Source organism: Centruroides sculpturatus, unplaced genomic scaffold (assembly GCF_000671375.1).
Source record: "Centruroides sculpturatus isolate CEXI.00-Female unplaced genomic scaffold, Cexi_2.0 scaffold707, whole genome shotgun sequence".
Taxonomy (NCBI): Eukaryota; Metazoa; Arthropoda; class Arachnida; order Scorpiones; family Buthidae; genus Centruroides; species Centruroides sculpturatus.
The window spans coordinates 112,340-137,063 of NW_019384935.1; the positions used below are offsets into that span (position 1 = coordinate 112,340).

The window sequence follows — 24,724 nt, forward strand, 5'->3', positions numbered from 1 at the left end:
AACCCTTAAAGGAGATGGGAGGAGCACTGTATATAAATTTGGCCAAGTGTTTCTAGTCTCTAGTGTACCGTACAACTTTGACAAATATTCGAAGAAGTATTGAAATGTCATTAAGAGAATATGAAAATTTGGGTGGAGTTGCTGCCAAGCGTTCGAAACAATCAAAATTCATATAAAGAAATTGCTTTCTGATAGAAGTTTCCATCATAAAAAAAAAAATTAGCGAAAGTGATCATCTATAATACTTGTTAATATAATTAAACGCTATATATTATCCACTCATTTTGCAAATTAGTCGCGATCCCGTTGAAAAAAAAAGCAGAAAAATCTCGTAAATGCATTTTCATAGAAATCAATTTTTGTAAAGTAAATCAAAGGAAAATACCTGGATGATACTTGCCACTTGGCAAATATAATATTTAAATTATTTAAAAGGTATTAGTTGGAAACAGTATATGCAGTTTCAGGCAAATTTTCATTCGTATTTATTTCTGAGGGATTACCGGTTACTCGTATTTTATGCAGAAGGATTTAAAGCGTCATTCGTGTTTCACATGGTTTCGTGACGTGACCCACGAATCATGCAAGAAATGAATGAGTATCATTCGTAACCATTTATTCTTACCTGTCACAAATGATTTTTTTACACCTGGAATCATTCCTACTCTTTCTGATGGTTTTAAGAACCGGTACAAAATTTTTTTTTTTACATTTTTATAAAATTCATCTCGGATAATATCAATAAAATTCATATAAAATATAATGAAATTATATTTTTATCCTATTCCAATAGGATAATATCCGAGATTGATATGTCTATAAAGCAGAAGTGGAGGAAATCCATGCGCTTTTTTTTATTAGGAAAACTAATTTAAAGCTAAATTTTTAAAAAATTACATTCATCTATTGTGATTTTGTCTTCGATTTTAATCATTTAAAAAAAATTAAATCGAAAATTAAACTTTAAAATGGAAGATTTAACATTTGAAACTGAAAAAAATAGTCTTCGATTGTAAGCTACTATTTAGAAATTTAACAGTTCTAAGTATGCTATAAATTATATATGAGTACAAGACTGAGTTTAAATATTATTTTAAAATCAATTTATCGAATGGAGATTATGTGTTGGGCATAAAGTTTAAATACTTTTTTTAAAATAGGTTGTATGATATTTTAAGTTGAATTTGTGGCATTTTAAGTTAAAAATAAGCTGAAATTAGTTAAATATTTAAATATTTTAAGGTTAAAATAAAAAGCAAAAATGTTAATTAATGCGAAATAATAATAATAATAAAATGGAATGGAAAAGGAAAATAATCGCAACTTTGAAAAGGCACGTTTGATAGAAAGACGAATTAATTAAAATTGATATTTGAAGTGAAGTTAGAAAGAGTCAGATCTTATTTTCTGTTTTAAGCGATAAAATTTGTTTCACTTCATCCCAATGACCCCAATTCTTTTCAATTGAGTGTTTCCGGATTGAAAGCATCCTGATTGGTTGACACATGATGCAATGGACGAGTTACAATCTCCTCCTGATCTTATTAGTTGATCGATGCTCTACCAATTCCTTCTTCATTCAAATTGCCAAAAGAGAAACAAAGTTTGTTATTTTTGCTGCGATTATTTTCTGTTTATATACATTTATAAACCTGGATAAACGACCAACTTACCCTTCCAAATTGTTGAAAATAATTTTTAACATCATCCAACGTTGTTGGGGCCGATAAACCTCCAACGAACACTTTTTTCGTTCTAGTCACCATCTGTAGAAAATTAGATCATTTTTAGATGATTAGATTGTTAAAATTCAATGATGTAACACAGTTTTATATTGGGGGATCCGTTTAGTGTTTGGATTAAATATCGATCGAGTTGAAAATTTTATATAATTTGGGGTTAGAATGTAAGACTTTGTCCCAAATCTTATTTAAGATCCGTAGCAGGTTTAACAAAGAAAAAATCGAATATTTGTTTCTTCTAATTCTTCTTACCGATATTATATAGTGTTTTCTTATAAAGATGTGACTAGAAGCGAGTATGGATCATCACAACTGCACACTGTAGCTTGGGGCGAATTTTGAGTGTCATTAGTATTGTCTCGCTTCTTACTTAGTGAATTTAGTCGTCTTGTTGCTGAGTCGAGCAATTTTTTTCACCATTAGTAAAGCATTTCACCAATTAGAATCATCTTTAGATAGAGAACAACACTAATATACGAGATCGTTAGGGGAAAATTCGAATCGACCATGTAAATCAGCCAATTGCAAACTTTCAAGACCAGATTCTTAAAAAGTAAATTACTTTTCTGTTATAATAGGCCTTATAAATATTAATATGTAATTTATATATATAGTATATTGTTTATTTAATAGCACGATATCAGTATATTTCAATATTTAAAGTAATTTATTGTAGATATGTTTTATATGTAAATCCCGTTCGGGTTGGAAGCATCAACAAATAAAAGTAGAAGTTCTTTTCCTTCGGTGGAAAGTACAGTATCTGGATGGTTCGTGTTCTGAATTTTATTATAGCGCTGTTGTATGGATACCAAACAGTTCTTAAAACCGATACTACCAGTTGGAAATCTTTCTAAATCCCGATGAAATTCCTTTTTTTTTCTTAAGTTATGAACACAAAATGGAATTTTGGCTTTTAAAAACACTCTTAATCAAGTGTATAAATTTCAAATCATCCAAAATAAAATGAATAAATGCGATCGGAATTTATTTGAATACACTTTCGCTTGCGGAGGAAGAATGGCGACGGATGATGGAAAGATAACATAGAGCAATCGGATTATAAGAGGATTTAAGTTAGAAAAGAACTTGTAGAAAAATTGAGTAGAAAATATAATTTATATATATTTTATATCTGTTCAGAAATTGCTTATAAAAAAAAAATTATTCGCTTAAATTCCATACGCGACTTAAAGTTTTAGTAGGAAAAATTTATCACTACGTAAACATTCAGAATCTTGTAAGTGAACGATAAAGTTCGATTAATCAATTTTCTGTATTTACAGGATAATTCTGTAAATGCTTCACTCTGTACTACACAAGATAATACAGAAATAATTTATCATTCTTACAGAATTATTAATAAATGGATTTATATATACACATATATATTTCAAAAATGCAAATAAAAACGTAACTAAAGCCGGATAGATAAAGAAAACGTTATCGGTTCCTTAAATAACAGATAAATATCTAAATTTCGATTTAAGTACATAATATACTATCCTATAGATAATATAATTCGAAATTAATGCGGATAGGCCATCGCCCCCTTCCCTATGACGTTCACGCCAAATGACTCGGTTAACGAATTGAAAATTACTTACTAAAGAGAAATTCAGCTTTAGTAAGCAGTTTTTTGATTCGTTAATCGACTCACGTGTTAGACGGCATCGAGATCATCTTACAAATCAGTAAATTTTCGGTTTTTGAGACGTTGTAACGCCAAAACACATTTCCTAAAAAAAATAAGAGAGAATTCTTTTCCTTTCTATAAATATTATTTATTTAAAAGTTTTTATTTTTTCGAAGAAGAGAAGAGAATAAGAAGAGAGAGAGAGAGAAAAAGAAAAAAATGACGCTAATGAGCCAACTTTTTGAAGAGAGAGAGAGAAAACGTAAGATAAAAATCGAAACAGTTTATTTATTCTGACATAGAAAATATTTTAAAGAGAAAAACAGTTATTAGCTGAAAGATGATGAAAAGAGATGGAAATTTGTCCTTAGTACGTCATTACGAAGAGAAGAGAGATTACGAAGGACGTACTTTAGGCCCCTTAATGAGATGTCTCAAGGCTATTTTCAACCGCTACTTCATCCTCACCAATATCATTTCCGATGTATAATTACACTTGTTTTAATTAATTTATAATACTCTTAAAAACAATTACCATCACATAACGCATTAACCTCTCTTAACTTTCTCATTTTTATCAAATTTTCTCAGATTTCTTCCTTTATTGCATTCTTCTCTACAAGCGACAGACCCGCATCCTTATGAAAAAAAAGGGGGTCCACCGACCGCATTAACGTGTAAATATCGTGTTTATTAGCAAGTTTTATATCTTAATGGCTGGCAGAATGTATTTATATCCATATCGTATTTTTAAAAAAATCATTTTTAACACTTTAATTACGAATAAGAACATATATCTGCGGCTATATATTTATTTATGAAGCTTTAATGATACGATTTAATTTTTGATATACGCTTGATTAAACTTAACGGAATGGAACGGATGGAGAAACGTAAACACACCAAACAAAAGGATAGAAAAGGAAAGAAACCAAACGGAAGAAGGAACAAGAAGAGGAGGAGGAGGAGGAGAAGGAGGAAAAAAAAAAGAGGACTAAAATCCATTGAAGAAAATTAAAATTATTTTCATTAGATTTAAGCTAAAACGATAAATATTTGTTTATATTTTAAGCCTGAAAACGGTAAATAAATTATTAACAAATAATTTCCTTTTTTTTTCAAATTTAAATACTATTAAACCTTCCATTAAATAAATAAGACAAAATTAAAATTTATAATATAAATTACTAACAGATGGCGCCATGATAAATTTACCAATAAAAATTCATAAAATTAATAAATTAATAATAATTATTTTTTTCACCATTTAAACTTATAAACGAAGATATTTACCACTTACGGATTCACGAAAAGTTTCCATTTTATTTTATATTTTTATATCTCTCGTAAGGATANTCTGTTATTTTTTTTATTAAAAAAATATATATATCGCACCTCATTGAAACGAAAACTCTACTTAAAATCAAATAAAGATAATGTTGAAGTTTTCTACTTAACAAGTCATTAAAACTAGTTAGTCCGAGCATTTATCTATCTTTTACAAATTAAATTTGTCTCTTGGCAATAGGAAACTGTAAAATATAATTTGTGTAAGTATGTATATCGAGGACGAAACTATCTTTAATTTCGTTCGATTGAAGCGGATGTCGGAGGCAAAATAATTGATTCCAATGAGAAAAAAAAGAAAAGGAAAACATAAAATATTCTAAATCCCTACAAAAATCTTTAATCGAGTTCGAAAAATAATTATTTCCCCCAATCGAATTAAATTTACGTTGTATCGCCGCTTATTAGATTCAATTACACTTCATTGATTTATAAGGAACAAAAAAAAGAGGGGGGTGCTTTAATCTTGTTAGGGTCAATTAGTTTGTTCGAATGTCGATTATTGAAGGTAAAATGAAGGTATTTTGCTGCATTAAACGGCTTACGGTAAGGTAAATAATTATTAGTGGAAAGAATAATGTAATTTAAAATAAATTATTGACTAAAAAAAAAAAATACCAGACTAAAATTTCATCACTGTGTGTGCTTAATTAGAATATCGATTCGGTGTAGAAATTATTTCACTCGTTAGGTTCGATTAGAATAAAGAAATGAAATTTTTAATTCTCTTATTAGGTTTAATTAGGCGAATTTTGGCGAATTTAGACACCGCAAATAACGATTTTTCTTCGGAAATGAATGTGTCTTGTTTGTAACTTTCTATTATTATATTATTATATTTGGCTAACGTTTTAAACTATTTTGGTAGAGATGATAAAGTTAATTTTATTAATCAGATTAATCTTAATACAAATTGTATTTAGTCGTGTATAAATTCCCATATTTCACTATTAACTTCGATTAGGATAATGAATGGTAGTTTCGATAGGAATGATAAACAGTAGCTTCTATAATAGGTTCGATTAGAGTAATGAACATGCCCATTTCCTTTCTATTTGTCACGAATATTAAGAACTTATAACTTTCTATTGAGTTCGGTCGGATGGTTATTTTTTATATTCCATATTCGATTCGATTAGGATTTTATTAAGTTCAATTATAATGATGAATACATGACTCTCCACCGTATTAGGTTCGATTAGAGTAATGCCAATTCCTTCTATATTGCCTTTTTTCCCCATTTACTTTATATTTGATTCTATCTAAGTAACGAGCCTCTATTTGTACTGAATGATAAATCATTATTGTTTCTTTTTTCGAGTTTTGCTTCATTAAAGTATATTCCATATAATCTATAACATATTTTATTTATTTATTCCATATTTGATTCGATTAGGTATTGATTTCTGTTATTTTTTTTATTAAAAAAATATATATATACTTAACGTTCTCTGCTTATCATTACGGTCTGACATTCCGATGTTCACTTATTCAGTCGACGAATGAAGAATTTCTGCTGAATAAAATACAAGATAAACCATAATATTGTCAAAAAAATATGTAGATTAGGAGAATGTATAAGGGATTACGGGGAGGAAGATGCCATTTAGACGAATTGCAGATGCAAAAAAAAAAAGGGTTGGAATGTTGGCATTATTATTATCTATAATGTTTTCGGGGTATATTTTTAACGTAAGACTCCTCTTCGAATCTTTATCGAAAACTATCTATAGAAAGCAGTCGGAGTATGTGAAGAAGCCGCTTAAAATGCCGCTTGGATGGTCCCTTATCTCTAATATTCTCCAGAGTTTGGTATATTTTGAACGGTCCAACTCTTTTGTTAAAGTTTTAAAGGAAAAGAAAAAAATCACGTAGAAACGTGCGGAAACATTCTCAAAAGTCGGTTTGCCTTATCAATAATAAGTCACGAAAGAGAAAATAAATAACCGAACAACTAATTTCGGGTATAGCAAGTCATATTGATCCTAAGAGGTTCGATAACCGGCCCACTTCAACGACCCCGTTTACTGATAATAGAAAGACCAGTCCACTTAACTTCCCCACCCAACATAGCATCACTTCTGTCGCATAGGCGACATATGTTGGTGAGATTATACAGAGAACAACTGCAAAAACACAAACTCCTATAAGAATATTTTCCGATGCGAGTATCCAAGAGGAAAATCAACATCCCGCTAAAATAAAAATATAAAAATAAAAAATAAAAATAGAAGTGACTCTCTATTTAAATGAACTTCTTAATGGCTATTTTCTTCAGATGATATTTCATTCGAAAATAAAAATAAAAGAAGAAAAAGTTTCCATATATAAATATGGTGTTATGTATTAATATGCTGTTTGATATTAAAGTTTGGTATTTACATTTTCTTGAATATTTTTTCTCAGGTGATTTATATTCAATAATATTTCTGACAAGTCCGCTTTTCATTATTATTATTTTAAAACTGCTTCGTTTCATTTTTCTTGTGTTTATCTTTTCTAGAAAAATTCGTTATTATTATTCGCTTATGCCGAATTATTAATTTTTTTCTTCTTTTTCTTCTTCTTCAAGGGAAAAAATTAAACTTGGTCCTGGTGAAAATTTAAAATTCTTATTTAGATTATTCTTTTATACATTTTAGTCGTAGGCCTTTATCTTGTTGTTATTAATTAAAACATTCATAATCTAAACCTATTTGTTCTATGTTTTTATACGATTTATGAATTATTTTAAGAAATTTTAACAGTAAATTTAGATATAATTTTTGTACTTTGTAAAATTCTGTTAATATCTTTGAATCATCAAAATGTCCTGATAGATTTCCACAAGTTAAAATACCTTATTTCAGTTTATAATATAAAAATTATTACTAAAATTTAAGTTTTATCATATAAAATTATAAACAAAGTAAAAGATTAATCTTAGAATTAAATTATAAGATAAACTTTTCCTTTAGATCTCTTCGTCTTCGGACGTTTCTTATCTCAATCTTAGCATTCTCTGTTATCTCTTTTTTTTTTATTTTGCAATGAATGTTACAGATTGAGTTATTATTACCTTCGCTTGCAAGAAGAAATAAGAGGAGAAAGAAGGAAAAAATGGATCGTTAACTCTTTAATAGACAATCAGAGAATTCCAGAAAAGACAATCAAAAAGAGAAAAATTCGCCAATGACATTTATTTGTTAAAGAAAAGTCTTATAATCAAGCCAGAGGAATACAAACATCCTAACGTAGTGGGTAATTAGGAAAAGAGAAATTAAAACGCTGGCGTTTGTTAGGCAAACAAACTAGCGAGATATTGGTTCCGGAAGTTGGTCAACATTTCCGAGCTTCTGCTCTTTTCCCTCTTTCTCTGCATCTTCACCATCTCTCCTAAGAGAATCTGTTGCTTAGCCTGGAGCTGAAACTAACTGTCATGTATGTCTTTTTGATGTTCCCTCGTGATGTATTAGCTATATTTGTTTATCTTTAAAAGAAAATTTTGATTATCTTGACGTTTTAATGTTATTTTAAATGTGTAAAGCGTAAGAAAAGAGAATATTTCTGTTACTGCTTCGATTCTTATGCTGGAAAAGCCGTAAGAACGGAACTTGTAAGGGGGAAAAAAGTCGTCGTTCTATCAAAATGTGAATAAAACTGGTATATCCTGTTACGAGTCGTATAAATGATTTCTTTTAAGCGATTTTTTATCGATTAAAATATTATAATTTTTAAATATTAATTCTCTTTACATACGTGATTATTCTGAAGGAAAAATGGTTTAAAATAGCTTCAAGGACTGTAGCAGTATCATTACGGTCTGACATTCCGATGTTCACTTATTCAGTCGACGAATGAAGAATTTCTGCTGAATAAAATACAAGATAAACCATAATATTGTCAAAAAAATATGTAGATTAGGAGAATGTATAAGGGATTACGGGGAGGAAGATGCCATTTAGACGAATNCGTTCTATCAAAATGTGAATAAAACTGGTATATCCTGTTACGAGTCGTATAAATGATTTCTTTTAAGCGATTTTTTATCGATTAAAATATTATAACTTTTAAATATTAATTCTCTTTACATACGTGATTATTCTGAAGGAAAAATGGTTTAAAATAGCTTCAAGGACTGTAGCAGATAACATTCAAGTACTTTCGTTGGGCATTTATCGAAGCGTAGAGCTTCTGGTATCGAATAGGATCACTAAAAGACATTAAAATTAAACACCAAAATCACATTCCCTTCTGGAAGTATCTTCCATTAATTTCAACCACCAAATAATAATAATAATAATAAGTATAGTGGGTTTAATGAACGTACTTCTCTAGAGACGAATTCATACAAAATAAAGCCTTGGGGCGAAATTGGCCAAAGAGATTAGTGCCCACGTAAAGAGAATTTTACAAGAGTAAAATCAAGTAACTAGATCAAAATGGCGTGCCAATGACGTCACATAATTGTCTAGAAAAATTCGAGAAAAATATAGACAGTTAGTTAATAGAAACAGCGGTTTACATGAATGAAGCGCTCTCAAAACAAATATGCATAGTTTAAATGATAATAAAAAGATATATTTATAGTCTGTTGTGACGACAATAAACATAATGTTGTCCTGTTTTATGGAAACATTTATGTCAGCTATTTTATACACGTTATGGTTAATAAAAGCAATATTTTGAATGAATATATATTGGAATGTTTAAAGGATATTACATAATAATTACAATCAAAATTTACAATTAATTCTTCGCTTATATTTTTTTAAAATATTCGTTAAATAAATAATAATATAAAGTAAATATTTAACTTTATATAGAATGTAAAAATATTAAATGAATTACGGGAAATGCCAAATAAACATTCGTTCCGATCGTTTAAGTCTCTATTTACAAACGTAAGAACCGTTATAAGTATTATTATTGGTTATTGTTTTCACATTTTACATTAAATAAATAAATAGATAATTTCTAAAGAGTCGGGCGAGTTGAAAAATGGCCGCAACACTTTGGTTATTTATCAAAATGAAAAGGTAGAGTCACCGTGTCTTGGAAAAGTTCGGCAATGGCCAACGAAATGCGGATGCATTCACTTTTTGGACATTAAGCAATTTTTAAACAGGATAAAAATTGAAATGAAACAATGGAAGCATGATTACAACATATGGTTCCTAAAACTTTATTCTCAATTTGCTTGACGTTTCCAAACTACAAATTATTTAACATGATATGATAACTGCTCTTTTAAGTGAGTCGGTTGCTTACGTTCCAACAGTCGAGATATCAGTCTCTGGACTGTTCTAATGGAGCTGTCACTTTAACTGCTCTGCAAACGAATTCTGGGATTCACATTTCCGGCCTGATGCTCACAAATCATACCAGAAAAGTGGTAACGTTGACCGCTCCTTACTGGAGTATCATGACTTGGAAGATAATTCTGTTTCAAAATTATGTTTTCGCTTTAAGTATGCTAACAGATTTAAGAAATCTTTCTAAAATCATAGAGAATTTTATAAATCTGAGAAAAGATAGGCTTTAAAATCCGATTTTTAATCTCTAAAACATTTGACGAAGCATTTATTCAATAGTTTCGTGATTTAAATAAATTTTTAATTAACTTCGTTTAGTAAATAAACTAAGAATAATTGCCTTATTTAGGCTTTATAATAATTCTCATTAAGTATGAAAATTCATAATCTAATAGAGATCTTTCTATATAATAATAATAGCATGCATGTAAATTTATCATTTTATCATTGTAGGCTTATATAATAGATCTATTAATTATGAAAGCGTGCATAATAGGTCTCACTACTAGCTTATTCCTGCTCAAATAAAATATATTTCCTGTTTCTTCTCTAGCTACTGATTAAATTATATAGATTTAATTAAATTCTAGATTTTCTCTTAAACTGGTGTATAACTACTTACAATAATTAAATTTCCGTCTATATGAGATATATTGCTCTTATCATCTTAAATACTGTACGTTTTCCTTGCATAACAATGTTATACTCTTGGGCCAGATTGTTTATATAAAAGATAAAATAAGGTCTTTTTACCTAAGTACAATATATGACACGTGTGCCCAGTCAATACTCTTTATCCCTAGTGTATGTATCTAGTAAGAGTCCTAAGTAGACTTAATCCTTTAGATAAAATCCTCAATTACTGTCTTCTACAACAGAGAGTGACTAACATCCATATTTTATCTAAAAGAATAACATGTGCACAGATTAATCAAGAAAACAACTTAGGAAAAAGTAACTGCTTCCCATCAACTTTGATGTTTTCTAGATCATATTTTAAGGAAGATAAAATTACATAATATTTTACTAAATATAAGTAGAGCCGAGAAAATAATGTCACCCATCTAAAAGGTCAAGGATCAATGAAGATGAATGCTCTAGTCGAGGAAGGAGAGCCTCTGCCAAAATTTCGTCACCTTTGCCAATAACTAAATGATATATCATTTACAGGATTTAAGAATTAGGAGTAGATGGGAAAAATTCCTATAGGACTCTTCAAAGATGGCATCGATAGGACCCAAGCGACCTTTATAAGGCTTATAAACTTGACCCCAATTAGCTAAAAAAGGTCAAGGTTAACCGAATCATTTTATCTAATATTTAACCCTTTCGCTTGAGGATTACGTTAAATATTTAAATAGCAAACACGTAGAGAAACCCGGCTATAATCAATTTAATCATAATAATTTTAATAAGATAAGCGAAGCCAAATATCATTTTTCTACTGCTTTGGCTTCCCTAACTTTTTTACCGAACCAAGCTTTTGTATGTCTTCTGAAACCTCAACATAATATTTTATAAGATTAATTCACATAATTCGAAAACTTTTTTCCTTGGATAAGTTATAAGGCTATATTCGGCATGCTCGTATAAAATTTCCAATCGGCTGATTATAGTACAATATACTGCATAAGTTATTCAAGTGAAATACACAAAATAACCCCCATACATAAACCGTTACTATAATCGAAGTCGACACATAGCGAGCCATTTAAATGGATAATGCAGATGTCAACCTTCATCCAAATTTGCCTTTCAGTTTTGGAATTATTCAGGCAGACACGGAAAGAAGACTACAAAATGCTCTAAGCAAAGAGAAATGGAGCAAAAACAGAGACCTTCCCTACATTTACAATAAGGTTAATTACAACAAATAAGAGGTATTTCGTACGGGAGAATTCTTACTAATCGTCCATTGCTATTCTCTCCAACCCACAATCTCCCAAATGCCGAACTCGGGACATCTCAATCGGTAACCATGGCGACAGTCGCGAGGCACGTATGGAGGTGAATAGCCTCACCTGTGGTTACCATGGCAACGGTAGAGTGATGCACGACGACCCTGTATTATAATTTCATTAATCGACTCCCCACCTCCCGCACATCGGGCCACCTCCCAGTCCAAGCAGCGACTAGCTTTTAGTGTCTTTCTGCAACGGAAACCGTCCTCACTGTTCTTATACAAGAAATACGTCATTATCTTATCTGTACGTGTAATATACAATCGAAAAGTTTAGCAAAAGTACGTCAGAAGTACGGTATCCTGATAAGGACACATGCGTTGCCAGGGGCAACCGGAATGGGACACGTGACCAAATCTAATCAATTTCAAATCGTTCGGAAGAGTTCTTGGATTCTGTGACTGGATGTGCTTTTTAAGTGAGGAAAAATTCCCGAGTTTAGGGTTTTTTTTCGTTATTTATTCCATACAAAAAAGTTTTTTTTTATCATAAAAGTATCTTTAAATATTTTATTTTTCTAAGGAAATAATGTATACGCAGACTTCGGGTTTTGTCGGTTTAGATTCATTTCGACCAGTGAAAGATCACATTTAGACACATAAACATCATCGACCGATCACACGTAACTAAATTTAAATAATAATCCGATAGAACTTATCGATTCTACGTTTCGTAATTGATTAATAGACCGGTAATGCTCGATTGATTTAAATAAGCATGGTCGTAGATCACGAGCAGCATTATTTTAAAATATTACAACTAGAAATACTTCTTGGTCGTCGTCATAGCGATCATCATCATTATCATCACACTTAAAATCCTACGTAACTATATATAGAACGTCAAGACCTATTTATAGTAGAGTATAACATTTTGAAATAATTTAAAACGATAATCCTTGTTAGACTCTATAAAATAACTTTTAGTAATTTGATATTTTGCAAAATATATAAAAAGATTTTTCAATCGATCGATTAAAGTTATTTTCTTAAGCAGAAATATTTAAAAATTACAAAAGAATTTCCAACCTTTCCAATGGTCTGATTGTAAAGATTAATTACAAATTGATTCTAATTTTATTTTATTTTTTTTTAAATGACGGATGATTTTCTACATAAATATGTTTAAAATAATTTGTTTGAAAACATTTTATGTTTTGATAAAAAGAAAAATTTAAATTTATGATAATATATAACGATCCATTTTTCATTCCATTACAAAAATTTTATTTTCCTTAAATTTAAATCTAAACCAATCAAATTTAAAATTTAAATCTCGACCAATCAACGAATTATTCAAGGTATATTTCAAATCATTCATACCAATAGTACACGCCTTATTCTGGTAATAGCCAATAAAATGAATAAATTTTTTTCAAAAATTCGAAATGACCAATAAACTAGTTAATAAATGAAATCGATTAATTAAAACTCAAGCTTGATTGGTTCGTTGGTAAATAAAATATTTTCTACTACATTAAGTTAATCAATTGTTTTTTTTTAACTTTATAAACATCAATAATTTTAATAAACCGAATTTTCTACCTTATTAAACAAGTAAAATAGTCTTTTAATTAATTACAGAAAACAATAAATTAGCGTTTACTGTACGAGATGAGTAGCTTTGATGTTTAATTTGTAAATAACCGTGTTTTTATCCCTCATACTTTAATAAAATCAAGAATTTTAACAAGAGAAAACTTAATTATTTCATTTTCCTATGACTAACATTTCGCTTATTTATAAATATATTCTATATTTAAAATAAGTTAATTATGTTACCGATAAACAAACGATTAGACTAAACAAATATATATTTTTTTAAAAATAAACAAATCGAGTAAGGATTCCATAGACGTTATTGATTAATTTTTATGTACAGTACGCCTTATGCAATTATATAAATCCTCTTTACACAAAGTGTATTATTATAATTATTTTATTTTGAAAACAAATTAACTTTATGTTATAAAACTTGTCAAAAGAACTTTCTTTTTATATATAAATATAGGCAAAGTAATTATTTGGAAAATCAAAAATACCAATCAAGACTTCTAGCTTTAGAAACAAGCCAATCAACTTTTGGATTCCCAAAAGGAATTGAGATTTTTGAACAACAAAAGAAGGAATTAGGACAAATGAGTAAACGTTAGCACTTCTTTTATTTTTATTGTAACAGTTCTATCATTGAGATTGTCCAGAGAATTGTTTAAAACTTTTAATAATGATGTAATTTGTTGTTTATTTGTTTGATTTATTGAGTAGAACAAGATTTGAATTCTAAATTTAGTTAAGAATTTGAGATTGTTTCAATCATCGAGAAGAGATTTTTTTTTAGGAAAACGTTACATAATCCTCACAATACAATACCTTTTACCTTTTGCGGATTACAGATGAAAACATTCTACGTTCTTGTACGATGCGAATGTAAATAGGGCGCTTATACTGTATCCATCAGCGCTTCTTTATGGCGTGAAGGGATTGGAAAAGAAGGCTACTTTCACAATCATCCCTCTAATGATCAAAGCAAACTTTGTGGGTTCCAGACGCGATGATGAGCAGGACGTGAGAAGAGAACAAGAATGGCTTCCACCGGAAATGGCGTCTAGTCGGACGACTTCCGCTAACCGGAAGTGGATTACAGCTACTTCCGGTAGGTCCACGACAAACTTCCTCTTTGACAATTTTAAAATCCTCAGCTGAGTTCCTCTAGGTAAGCCTGTAATTTGAAAGGGTAAACAAGTTTCCAAATCTCTAAAGTTGTTTGCTTAATCTCTTCAAAAACATGAACAATAGCTTAACGAAAACTTAATTTGGACAACAGACCGCTCTCAACTGAATGTAGCTTCTTCTCCTCTCCGAATTTTCCAAGGACAAAATAGCCTGAAATGTATCCTTGAATTCCGAAAATTGAATAATTTGATCTGTCTCCACTATTATTTTATCAGCGACTTATCACGTATGGTAAAAATAATCTATGCCGATAAAGTCAGAAATTAAATTCTACATCGGCATGTTTAATCTACATTTTATTTGGTATGTTTTCGTCCTCTAATCTGTACTTGTAAATGAAACCTCGTGTGTAATTTCCAGCTTAATTAATGTAATGTAAAATTTAGGTAATAGATAAACTTGTAGTAAGTTCAATAACCTATAGGAGTAAATTAGCCAATAAAAATAACCATACACACCTCAAAATTATTAGTGACTATCTAAAAATAGAGTTACAATGAGTCCCATATGAGATAAACACAATTTTTGAACTATTGTAATTACGAAATTTAATATTGCAGTATACATAATACGAGGCTGACACAATCGCTTAAGGGAAATTTTCTTGTTAAAGGCGGAACGAATATGAACTTTGTATTATAATACTTTAATGTATTGCTACGTAAATTAATGTTTTAAATACTCTTAAAAATGAAAAAAAAAATTCTAAAGAATATCTTTCATTTGGATCCGTACGATTTGATCCTTTCGTGACCTCATAGAATGAAATTAATCACGTATACGAAATTGCCTATTCAGTCATCATAGGATGTAGTATTAATGCATAACTTTCCAACCGGTCGATTGTAGAATTGCCTTTATATCTATTAATAAACCGAATCCTCTTTGGATACAATGAATTCTATGTTGAACTTTAGGCTTTTAGGAAATTAGTCCGATCTTCACTGAAAGGCAAGTTGCTTATTTGATGTGTGGATGAGGCAATTTCTCTTAATATAAGCCAGATAATTACAGATATTGTAAGAAATGTCCAATATAATTATATCGATGAATTTTTTTTCTCTTCTCTGCAATACAGATCAGTAACGTGCCTCTTCCTTACATAAAGCACTTAACAATTTACGAATGATGTAGGGTTATATTAAAGCTACCTTTTTCATCAAAATTCAAAGTATACCAAATGCATAATATAAATATAGTAAGCAATGTAGGTCAATGGATTGGTTGATTACTTTTAGTGATCTTCATTCGTTTTCCCAATACTTCTTTCTCTTAATATGAGTTAACTCTTATCATTTATCTCGCAGTAGTTAGTTACAATAGCAAAAATAAAACAGCAACATCTTCATTTTAGATACGTCCAGACAATCACTTTTTGAATATTACTTCGTTATTAGGACGTCTTCAAATATAAATTTAATTTATGATTAGAAATTCAAATTAATAAAATTAATTCATATAAGCTATATTAAATTAAACTTGTAAGTATTCTATAATCGAAATTGTCTTGTACAATCCTTTGCTATATATTAATTTGTGATGACAAATGTAAAATCATTAAACCATTCTAATCTAATTTATTACCTTTTGCGGATAAAATCGAGAGAAAGTTACAACATAAAAACAAAATGAATGATGAAAAATATTTTCAAAGAATAGTTTAAAAGGGAGTGAGTCATCCGAAACTCTTCTACGACGTTTAAAGTATTTTTTTCCTAAGGAATAGAGCCATTGAAATCATTTTAGCAGTTCCAGAGAACATTTTCGATCAATAAATCATTATAAACAATCTTCTATGATTTCTGGCTTACATTATGTAAGCTTAGAAAGGATACCACTATGAGACCAGCACTAATACCGTCTAAATAAAATGGAACTATTTCTCTTTAACTTGCACCGAATGCATTAATTTTCGTAAACTGTTTCAACATTAAATTTTGTTGCCTCTACAAAAGAAAAGCAAAGTTTGCTTGGTGGTAATTATATTATTCCTAATGTGCATAACTTCTTTAAAAATGCTTTTCTGCTTCTGAATAAAATGTTTACACAATTTTTCTAACTCGTTTAATTAGAACTAATGGCATGAGAACTTCTGCTGTTGTCTGATGTTAAGAGCAATGTAGTTTATACCATCAAAAAGAAACAATTAGAAATCGTTAAATCGGAAATTTTTATTGGCTTTCTTTTATCACAGTTATTGATTCTTTGGCGACAAATAGTACATTATTTACAAGCTGTATAGGAGTGTAGAAATTCACTTAATTAACAAAGCTGCGGAGGCAATAACACATAATTTATGAATCTGTATCATAAAAAATTTATTACTTCGTCTACTGTTATTATTTATCGTTATATCATCTAATATACTGTTAATGTAGCATTTAACATTATTAATTAGCAATTTAAAAATCGACTTCAACTAAATTTTTCAGAATTTTGATGATTACGAAGCAGACATATTTATATCTTTGTGTTAGTTTTTTCAGTAGAAACAATATATAAATCCATATAACCTAACGAGTAGTAGGAAAATAGATGTGTTCCCAGTCATAACTCGGATATGACTCGCCGAGAAAAGTAATCAAAAAAATCTACAGCCGGTGAGCCAAATTTAAAAACAAAATATTTTATTCAACTACAGAGATGTAAATAACGTATATCGATAAATATATTACAATATTATACGAGATAGAACATGAATGTACAATAAATTTGTGAAATGGTAGGAGAGGCCAAATGAAGAAAAAAAATCTATATAAACATGGGTGTCCACCAGCAGAATCTAAGAGAGGCGCATGCATCTAAATTATGACCAAACCGTATATTTTTCGTAACGACCAATGATTGGAAGTGAAAACAAGTTAGGTCGGGGTGATTGTCACAAATGAGAATCACATTGTGATTGGTCGGAGGGAGATTCAACTAATCACAATATAACTCACATCTCCGACTAATAACACCTATTGTTACTTATTTTCGCCTCCGAGCAATCGTAATTACAAAAACGTACGTTTTCGGCTGATATTTTGATGCACGTTCATCCCTCAAATTCGCTTGCTGGAATCCATGTTTATATAAATATTTTCTTTATTTCAACTCTCCTACCATTTTCAAAATTTATTATTTATATTCGCATTCTATCTTATAAATAGTCAACGTACAAGCTAAATTTCTAGAAATAAAATCATTAATTATATAATAAATTTAAGTACCGTAAATAATTTCTTCAACTTTTATAATAACNTATATTTGGCTAACGTTTTAAACTATTTTGGTAGAGATGATAAAGTTAATTTTATTAATCAGATTAATCTTAATACAAACTGTATTTAGTCGTGTATAAATTCCCATATTTCACTATTAACTTCGATTAGGATAATGAATGGTAGTTTCGATAGGAATGATAAACAGTAGCTTCTATAATAGGTTCGATTAGAGTAATGAACATGCCCATTTCCTTTCTATTTGTCACGAATATTAAGAACTTATAACTTTCTATTGAGTTCGGTCGGATGGTTATTTTTTATATTCCATATTCGATTCGATTAGGATTTTATTAAGTTCAATTATAATGATGAATACATGACTCTCCACCGTATTAGGTTCGATTAGAGTAATGCCAATTCCTTCTATATTGCCTTTTTTCCCCATTTACTTTATATTTGATTCTATCTAAGTAACGAGCCTCTATTTGTACTGAATGATAAATCATTATTGTTTCTTTTTTCGAGTTTTGCTTCATTAAAGTATATTCCATATAATCTATAACATATTTTATTTATTTATTCCATATTTGATTCGATTAGGTATTGATTTCTGTTATTTTTTTTATTAAAAAAATATATATATACTTAACGTTCTCTGCTTATCATTACGGTCTGACATTCCGATGTTCACTTATTCAGTCGACGAATGAAGAATTTCTGCTGAATAAAATACAAGATAAACCATAATATTGTCAAAAAAATATGTAGATTAGGAGAATGTATAAGGGATTACGGGGAGGAAGATGCCATTTAGACGAATTGCAGATGCAAAAAAAAAAGGGTTGGAATGTTGGCATTATTATTATCTATAATGTTTTCGGGGTATATTTTTAACGTAAGACTCCTCTTCGAATCTTTATCGAAAACTATCTATAGAAAGCAGTCGGAGTATGTGAAGAAGCCGCTTAAAATGCCGCTTGGATGGTCCCTTATCTCTAATATTCTCCAGAGTTTGGTATATTTTGAACGGTCCAACTCTTTTGTTAAAGTTTTAAAGGAAAAGAAAAAAATCACGTAGAAACGTGCGGAAACATTCTCAAAAGTCGGTTTGCCTTATCAATAATAAGTCACGAAAGAGAAAATAAATAACCGAACAACTAATTTCGGGTATAGCAAGTCATATTGATCCTAAGAGGTTCGATAACCGGCCCACTTCAACGACCCCGTTTACTGATAATAGAAAGACCAGTCCACTTAACTTCCCCACCCAACATAGCATCACTTCTGTCGCATAGGCGACATATGTTGGTGAGATTATACAGAGAACAACTGCAAAAACACAAACTCCTATAAGAATATTTTCCGATGCGAGTATCCAAGAGGAAAATCAACATCCCGCTAAAATAAAAATATAAAAATAAAAAATAAAAATAGAAGTGACTCTCTATTTAAATGAACTTCTTAATGGCTATTTTCTTCAGATGATATTTCATTCGAAAATAAAAATAAAAGAAGAAAAAGTTTCCATATATAAATATGGTGTTATGTATTAATATGCTGTTTGATATTAAAGTTTGGTATTTACATTTTCTTGAATATTTTTTCTCAGGTGATTTATATTCAATAATATTTCTGACAAGTCCGCTTTTCATTATTATTATTTTAAAACTGCTTCGTTTCATTTTTCTTGTGTTTATCTTTTCTAGAAAAATTCGTTATTATTCGCTTATGCCGAATTATTAATTTTTTTCTTCTTTTTCTTCTTCTTCAAGGGAAAAAANTAATTTTATTTACTAAATTAAAGCTTTTTTAATATAATTTTTCTATTATCTTTTGCGGTCTTGATCTTCGATATCTTTCATTGAAGCAACGATTTTCATTTTAAAATAATTAGATCGCCTTCCTACATTTAAATGTTATAACGTGTTACTTGTCAAAAATAATCTAGCTTAATATTTCGAAATTTTAAGTATGAATTTCAACAGATTGTTAAAGCTTTACATTATAAAAATCTATTTAAAAATTTAATAAAGTCAACCAAGACCTATTCTAAAATATTGGCTATTCTAAACTTTCAAAAGTAGAATATTTATATTCAAATTTCCACTGTCCAGATGGCAAAAATTGCTGGTGTTATCGAAAAATTGATAAATTTTACTCATTTTTTAATTAAATAAATATAACAACATATTGTTAATACTAGGCTTATAGACAATTTTAATAGGTGACATTTTGGAAAGTTATTATGAAACACTGAACCCAATTTCCTTAATTTATTCTAAATTAGATGCTAAATGAAGTTTATACTTCATAAACTTAATTATGATCACTAAACAACTAAAGAGAGACATGAAAAGATTTATAAATGATCTTAAAGCTCAACTTGGAGATTTTAGAAAAATTGATAAATTTAATTTTGTGATTTTTAAGAACTTAAGTGATTAATTAGATGCATTAAAATAATTTTGAATTATCATTCATTTCAATTTAACTAATACCATCGAAATTTGTAGATTTTTAAATTTACAATTAATTTTAGAACAACGATACTTTAACATTTTTAAAGGATATTCTTTTATTAAAATACTTGCATATTCAAATACTTTACTGTTGTTCAGTAAAATACTTACATATTCAAGTTTGCGAAGAGGAAAAAAAAAATTGTTAAATAATTCTTTGCTTCCAACCTACTTGACTTTAAATGGAATATTTACATCATTTTTATTTTTTAAAGTGTATTTTTGAAAAGAAAAATTATCCAGTTTATTGTCTAGAATAACTTATAAGTATATACTTTAGTTATGCATATATTAGAATATAAGCTAATTGTTTAACGTGCAAAATACAGAAAATTTTTGCACTAAAATGTTCAAGATGGCGAAAATGAATAAGTGTTTTAAGATCAAGATGCTCAGAGACGAAATTTTCATATAAATAGCTAAAATATTTATATCATGTAGCCACGCACCAGGTCTGCCATGGTTCAGGTACAGTACAGACACACACACACACACACACAGTCGACTACATCCAAGCATATAGTTATATTTAACTAGATCATTGTGTACTTAACCAATCGTTAAAAAAACGTATTAAATATTCAGATATTGTATCGAACAAGAAATACACCGTAAAAATGGCGAGAGTTAATCAATTAGGTAAACACACATTTTTGTGACACATAGTTTACTGAGCTAAGATAAATTAGTCAGTAATTACACAATCTACTTCGAGCAGTTAACTGATTCATTTCCAATAACTTGTTTTTTATATATATATATATATTTTAATCTTCTTTTCCTTCCGATGAGTCGAGTTACTATGGTAACGGAGCGGGTCGAAGTGTCTGTCTTTGACGAAAAACCTTCCACCCCTTTTGAAATTCAAGTTTCATATGCAAAAGTATGTATAACATTAAAGTTATATCCTCTTTTTGTATCCCGCTCAGAGATATGGACAAACTCATTCAGTTTTAAAAGATAAATGGGGTTACGCTCACTGACAAGATATTTCTCATCCCCGAATTGATTTAAATGCTAAATAATAGCTAAGAATGATGATTTTTTTTACGTTTTATTTTTACAATTAATGCATTTTTAAAACGTAAATGTTGTTGATATGGTGGAGTGTTTGTTTTAATCCTTACTAATACGAGCGGGGAGGGTGAACGACAGGAAAAGGACAGCTTTCCCCTGTACGGGGGAACAAAGCGCAGTTGGTAGTGTTCGACTTTTCTTATCGATTCAATAATTCGAAATGTGGAATAAATAATCATTGAAGTGGAAGGGCCTCCCTGCAGGGAGAATTGGAGAGTTAATAGGCACTCTGGGTTTTAGATCTAGACTATTTAATTGCAATTTATAGGCCTTCATTAATTGTGGAATTTCTCAAAACTTCTCTCTCTCTCTCTTACCATTACTAGTATCCCTTTAGGGAAATCTAAAACAAGAAGTCAGTCTCCGTGATGATAAGAAGGATAAATCTTAACATCTTTGCCGAGAGAAAATGTCCCCTTAGTTTCTTTAAATGAAAATGATCCTTCTCCTCACTCGTAGATTTAAGAGAAAAAAGAAAGAGGAAGGATATATTCTGACACATTGAAATCATCCCTTCGTGGTCTCTCTGGGCTCCCACTTAACTTCTCAGCGGGCTTAGGATCGATCATAAGACTAAATATTTTCCTAGAAGGAACTCAATTTTACTCAATAAACATTCCAATAAATGTTCATTCAAAACCGGACCATGAGATATGTGGGGTTCATCAATTGGCTCTATGTCACATGATATAACCATTGAAATTGGGAAATGGTCAAAATTTATACTCTTTCACCTAAAACGTGTTTCTAAATTCAAACAGTGTAACTGAGTTTACTGGATAATGAGAATATTCGTAATATATATAATATAAAATATCTAGAACAAATAATTACTTTTTAAAATGATTTCCTCAATGTTTATAATAAAAAATTTATATATCGTGAAAGAATACGATAAAAAATTTGTTAAATGCTTAGTAATTCATGTAAACGCATTCGTTAGGTATATAAAAAGCAATTAATTTTTAATTTATAATTTGATAGAAATAAATTCTTTTAGAGGAAAGTAGACTTTTAGAGCTAACAGACGAGCAATTTCTTTTTATGCAATAAAAAAAAGCGTCAAAAATGGAATTTCACCACGATAAAAATTTATTTTTTTATCCCGTTTTAAAAATATGTTTAAAAATCAGTTTAGAAAAATACGAATTGTTTCCATCTAAAAAGCATTCGAATTTTTTCTTTCGGAAAAAAAGTAAAGTAGATCTCATGTTGTGTGCGGATTTCCAAGAATTGTATAGCGTGCACGTATACAGAATGTGAATACCAATACTTTATACAAATAGGTCTATTTACTGCATAAGGCCAACTACCCATGCTACGGTGCTAGCGACTTGTCTAGTTCATATTTTAGTTAAACTAAATGCGAGTCATAATTGTGTGAATCGCAGATGTTTTAATTTTCATAAAAAGAAAGAGGAAAAAAAAAAAAATTGAAAAAATTTTCTGTAAATAATTTTCTCTTAAAATTATTATATATAAAATAAATAAATTGTTTAATTTTATTAGAAATTATCTCATTTACTTTTTAGATTTAATAAAATTATAACGACTTGGTTATTTACTTAATTTTTTAGTCTGATTAAAAATGTCGATTTTCTACTAACTTAAATGGAAATTTTTCGATTTAATTTTTAATATATAATAATATTTAATAGTAAAAAAAACATATAAAATATAAGTACCTTTTTTCCATCTAATTCATGTGGTCCAGTGGCTAATACTTTATCTACACTGGAAGGGTCTGCAAACGTAACAAAACCAAATCCCCTAAACAAATAAAAAAAAAGTTTATTAAATATTTAATAAATTTAACTTATTTAACAGAAAAATAATTATTTCGACTTTAAAATTCTGTTTTTTTATATTAAAAAAATATATCGTCGTACAGACACACCGCCTACCTCTAGATACATAAATATATGAATGATTTTTAAACTAATACATAGGGATGCTTACGTCATAAATGACATTGGAAGACTTAAGTAATAGCATTATTTTGGACACGACATAAGTTATCTTTAAATCCCTTTTATTATCCTCAATTGTGTTAACAATGAAAGAAGTACACATTACAAGAAATCCGGATACGTTTAAGGACATTTAACATTATAATACATTACTGGACTAGAAAGAAATTTACTCGTTATAACCAGTGTATATAATGTGTATACATTTTATAAAATGGAAACAATGAATTACTTATTTCAAGCTGGTATCAAAAGTTATACATGAAATCCTTCCTGATAAATATTATACAGTATGTATGCTGAGTTATATTTAATATAATTTAACGTTAATTTTATATTGAATAAATAAATAAATAAATAAAATTTATTACTGATAAAATTTCACTTAAAATTTTAAACTATTTCACGAATGAGAAATTTCTTTTTATTTGTGTAATTTCCGTTTAATTTAACTCCTTTTCCTTACAAGAATTTTTACAAATGAAATTTCTTTCTTTGGTTTTTTTTATTTTTATTTTTATTTTACAAAAGAAATAAACATTCTTTCATTGATGAAATTTACAGCGAATTCCATTTATTTTATATATTTTATTTACGATTAAATGAAATTTATAGATATAATACAATCAAATTATATAATGAGGAATATAAAGACAAAACCAGTATAATTTTGTACTTATTACATAGGAAAAGACTGTCATTAAATACAGAAAACTTTCATGGATGAAAAAGCATATATATATTATTATTAAACACTTTGAAATTTTTATTTATTTTTAAATTTTTTTTTAATATTAAAATTACTAATGCATAAATTTTTCATAAAACATCCAAACGTGAATTATAGCCTTTAACTTCTATGTATATAAAAAAAAAAAAGAAAAAAAAAATTAAAGTAAATATTTTTAAGTACATTTTTAAATAAAATATACAATTTAAATTTTATTTATTTATATAAATCATTAGTAAAATTGTGAATAAAAATTTCGTTTTGTTTTATTTATTCACCTTTTAATGGTTAAATAAAACGTTTAATGCTATCGATTTCATTAATACATAATATTTTTATGAATGAATTTTTATGTTTATTATCTCATACGCAGTAAATGTTATTTACATTATGAATGAAACCTGTATTTACATATTTACTCAATAAAAATTATTAATGAAATTTATTATTATTATTTTTTTTTCTATTTTTATACATTCAACACACACACACACACACATATATATATAT

The 24,724-nt window shown here is 28.7% G+C and overlaps 1 protein-coding gene across 1 annotated transcript in view; it reads right to left on the bottom strand.

The window, feature by feature from the left end:
• LOC111632062 (RNA-binding protein Musashi homolog Rbp6-like) overlaps positions 1–24,724 on the bottom strand; it is a 71,981-nt gene that overhangs the window by 23,492 nt on the left and 23,765 nt on the right. The window contains exon 6 of the mRNA XM_023376418.1: positions 1,674–1,766. Within this exon, the coding sequence (XP_023232186.1) occupies positions 1,674–1,766 (93 nt within the window). The remainder of the gene's footprint in view (positions 1–1,673; positions 1,767–24,724) is intronic.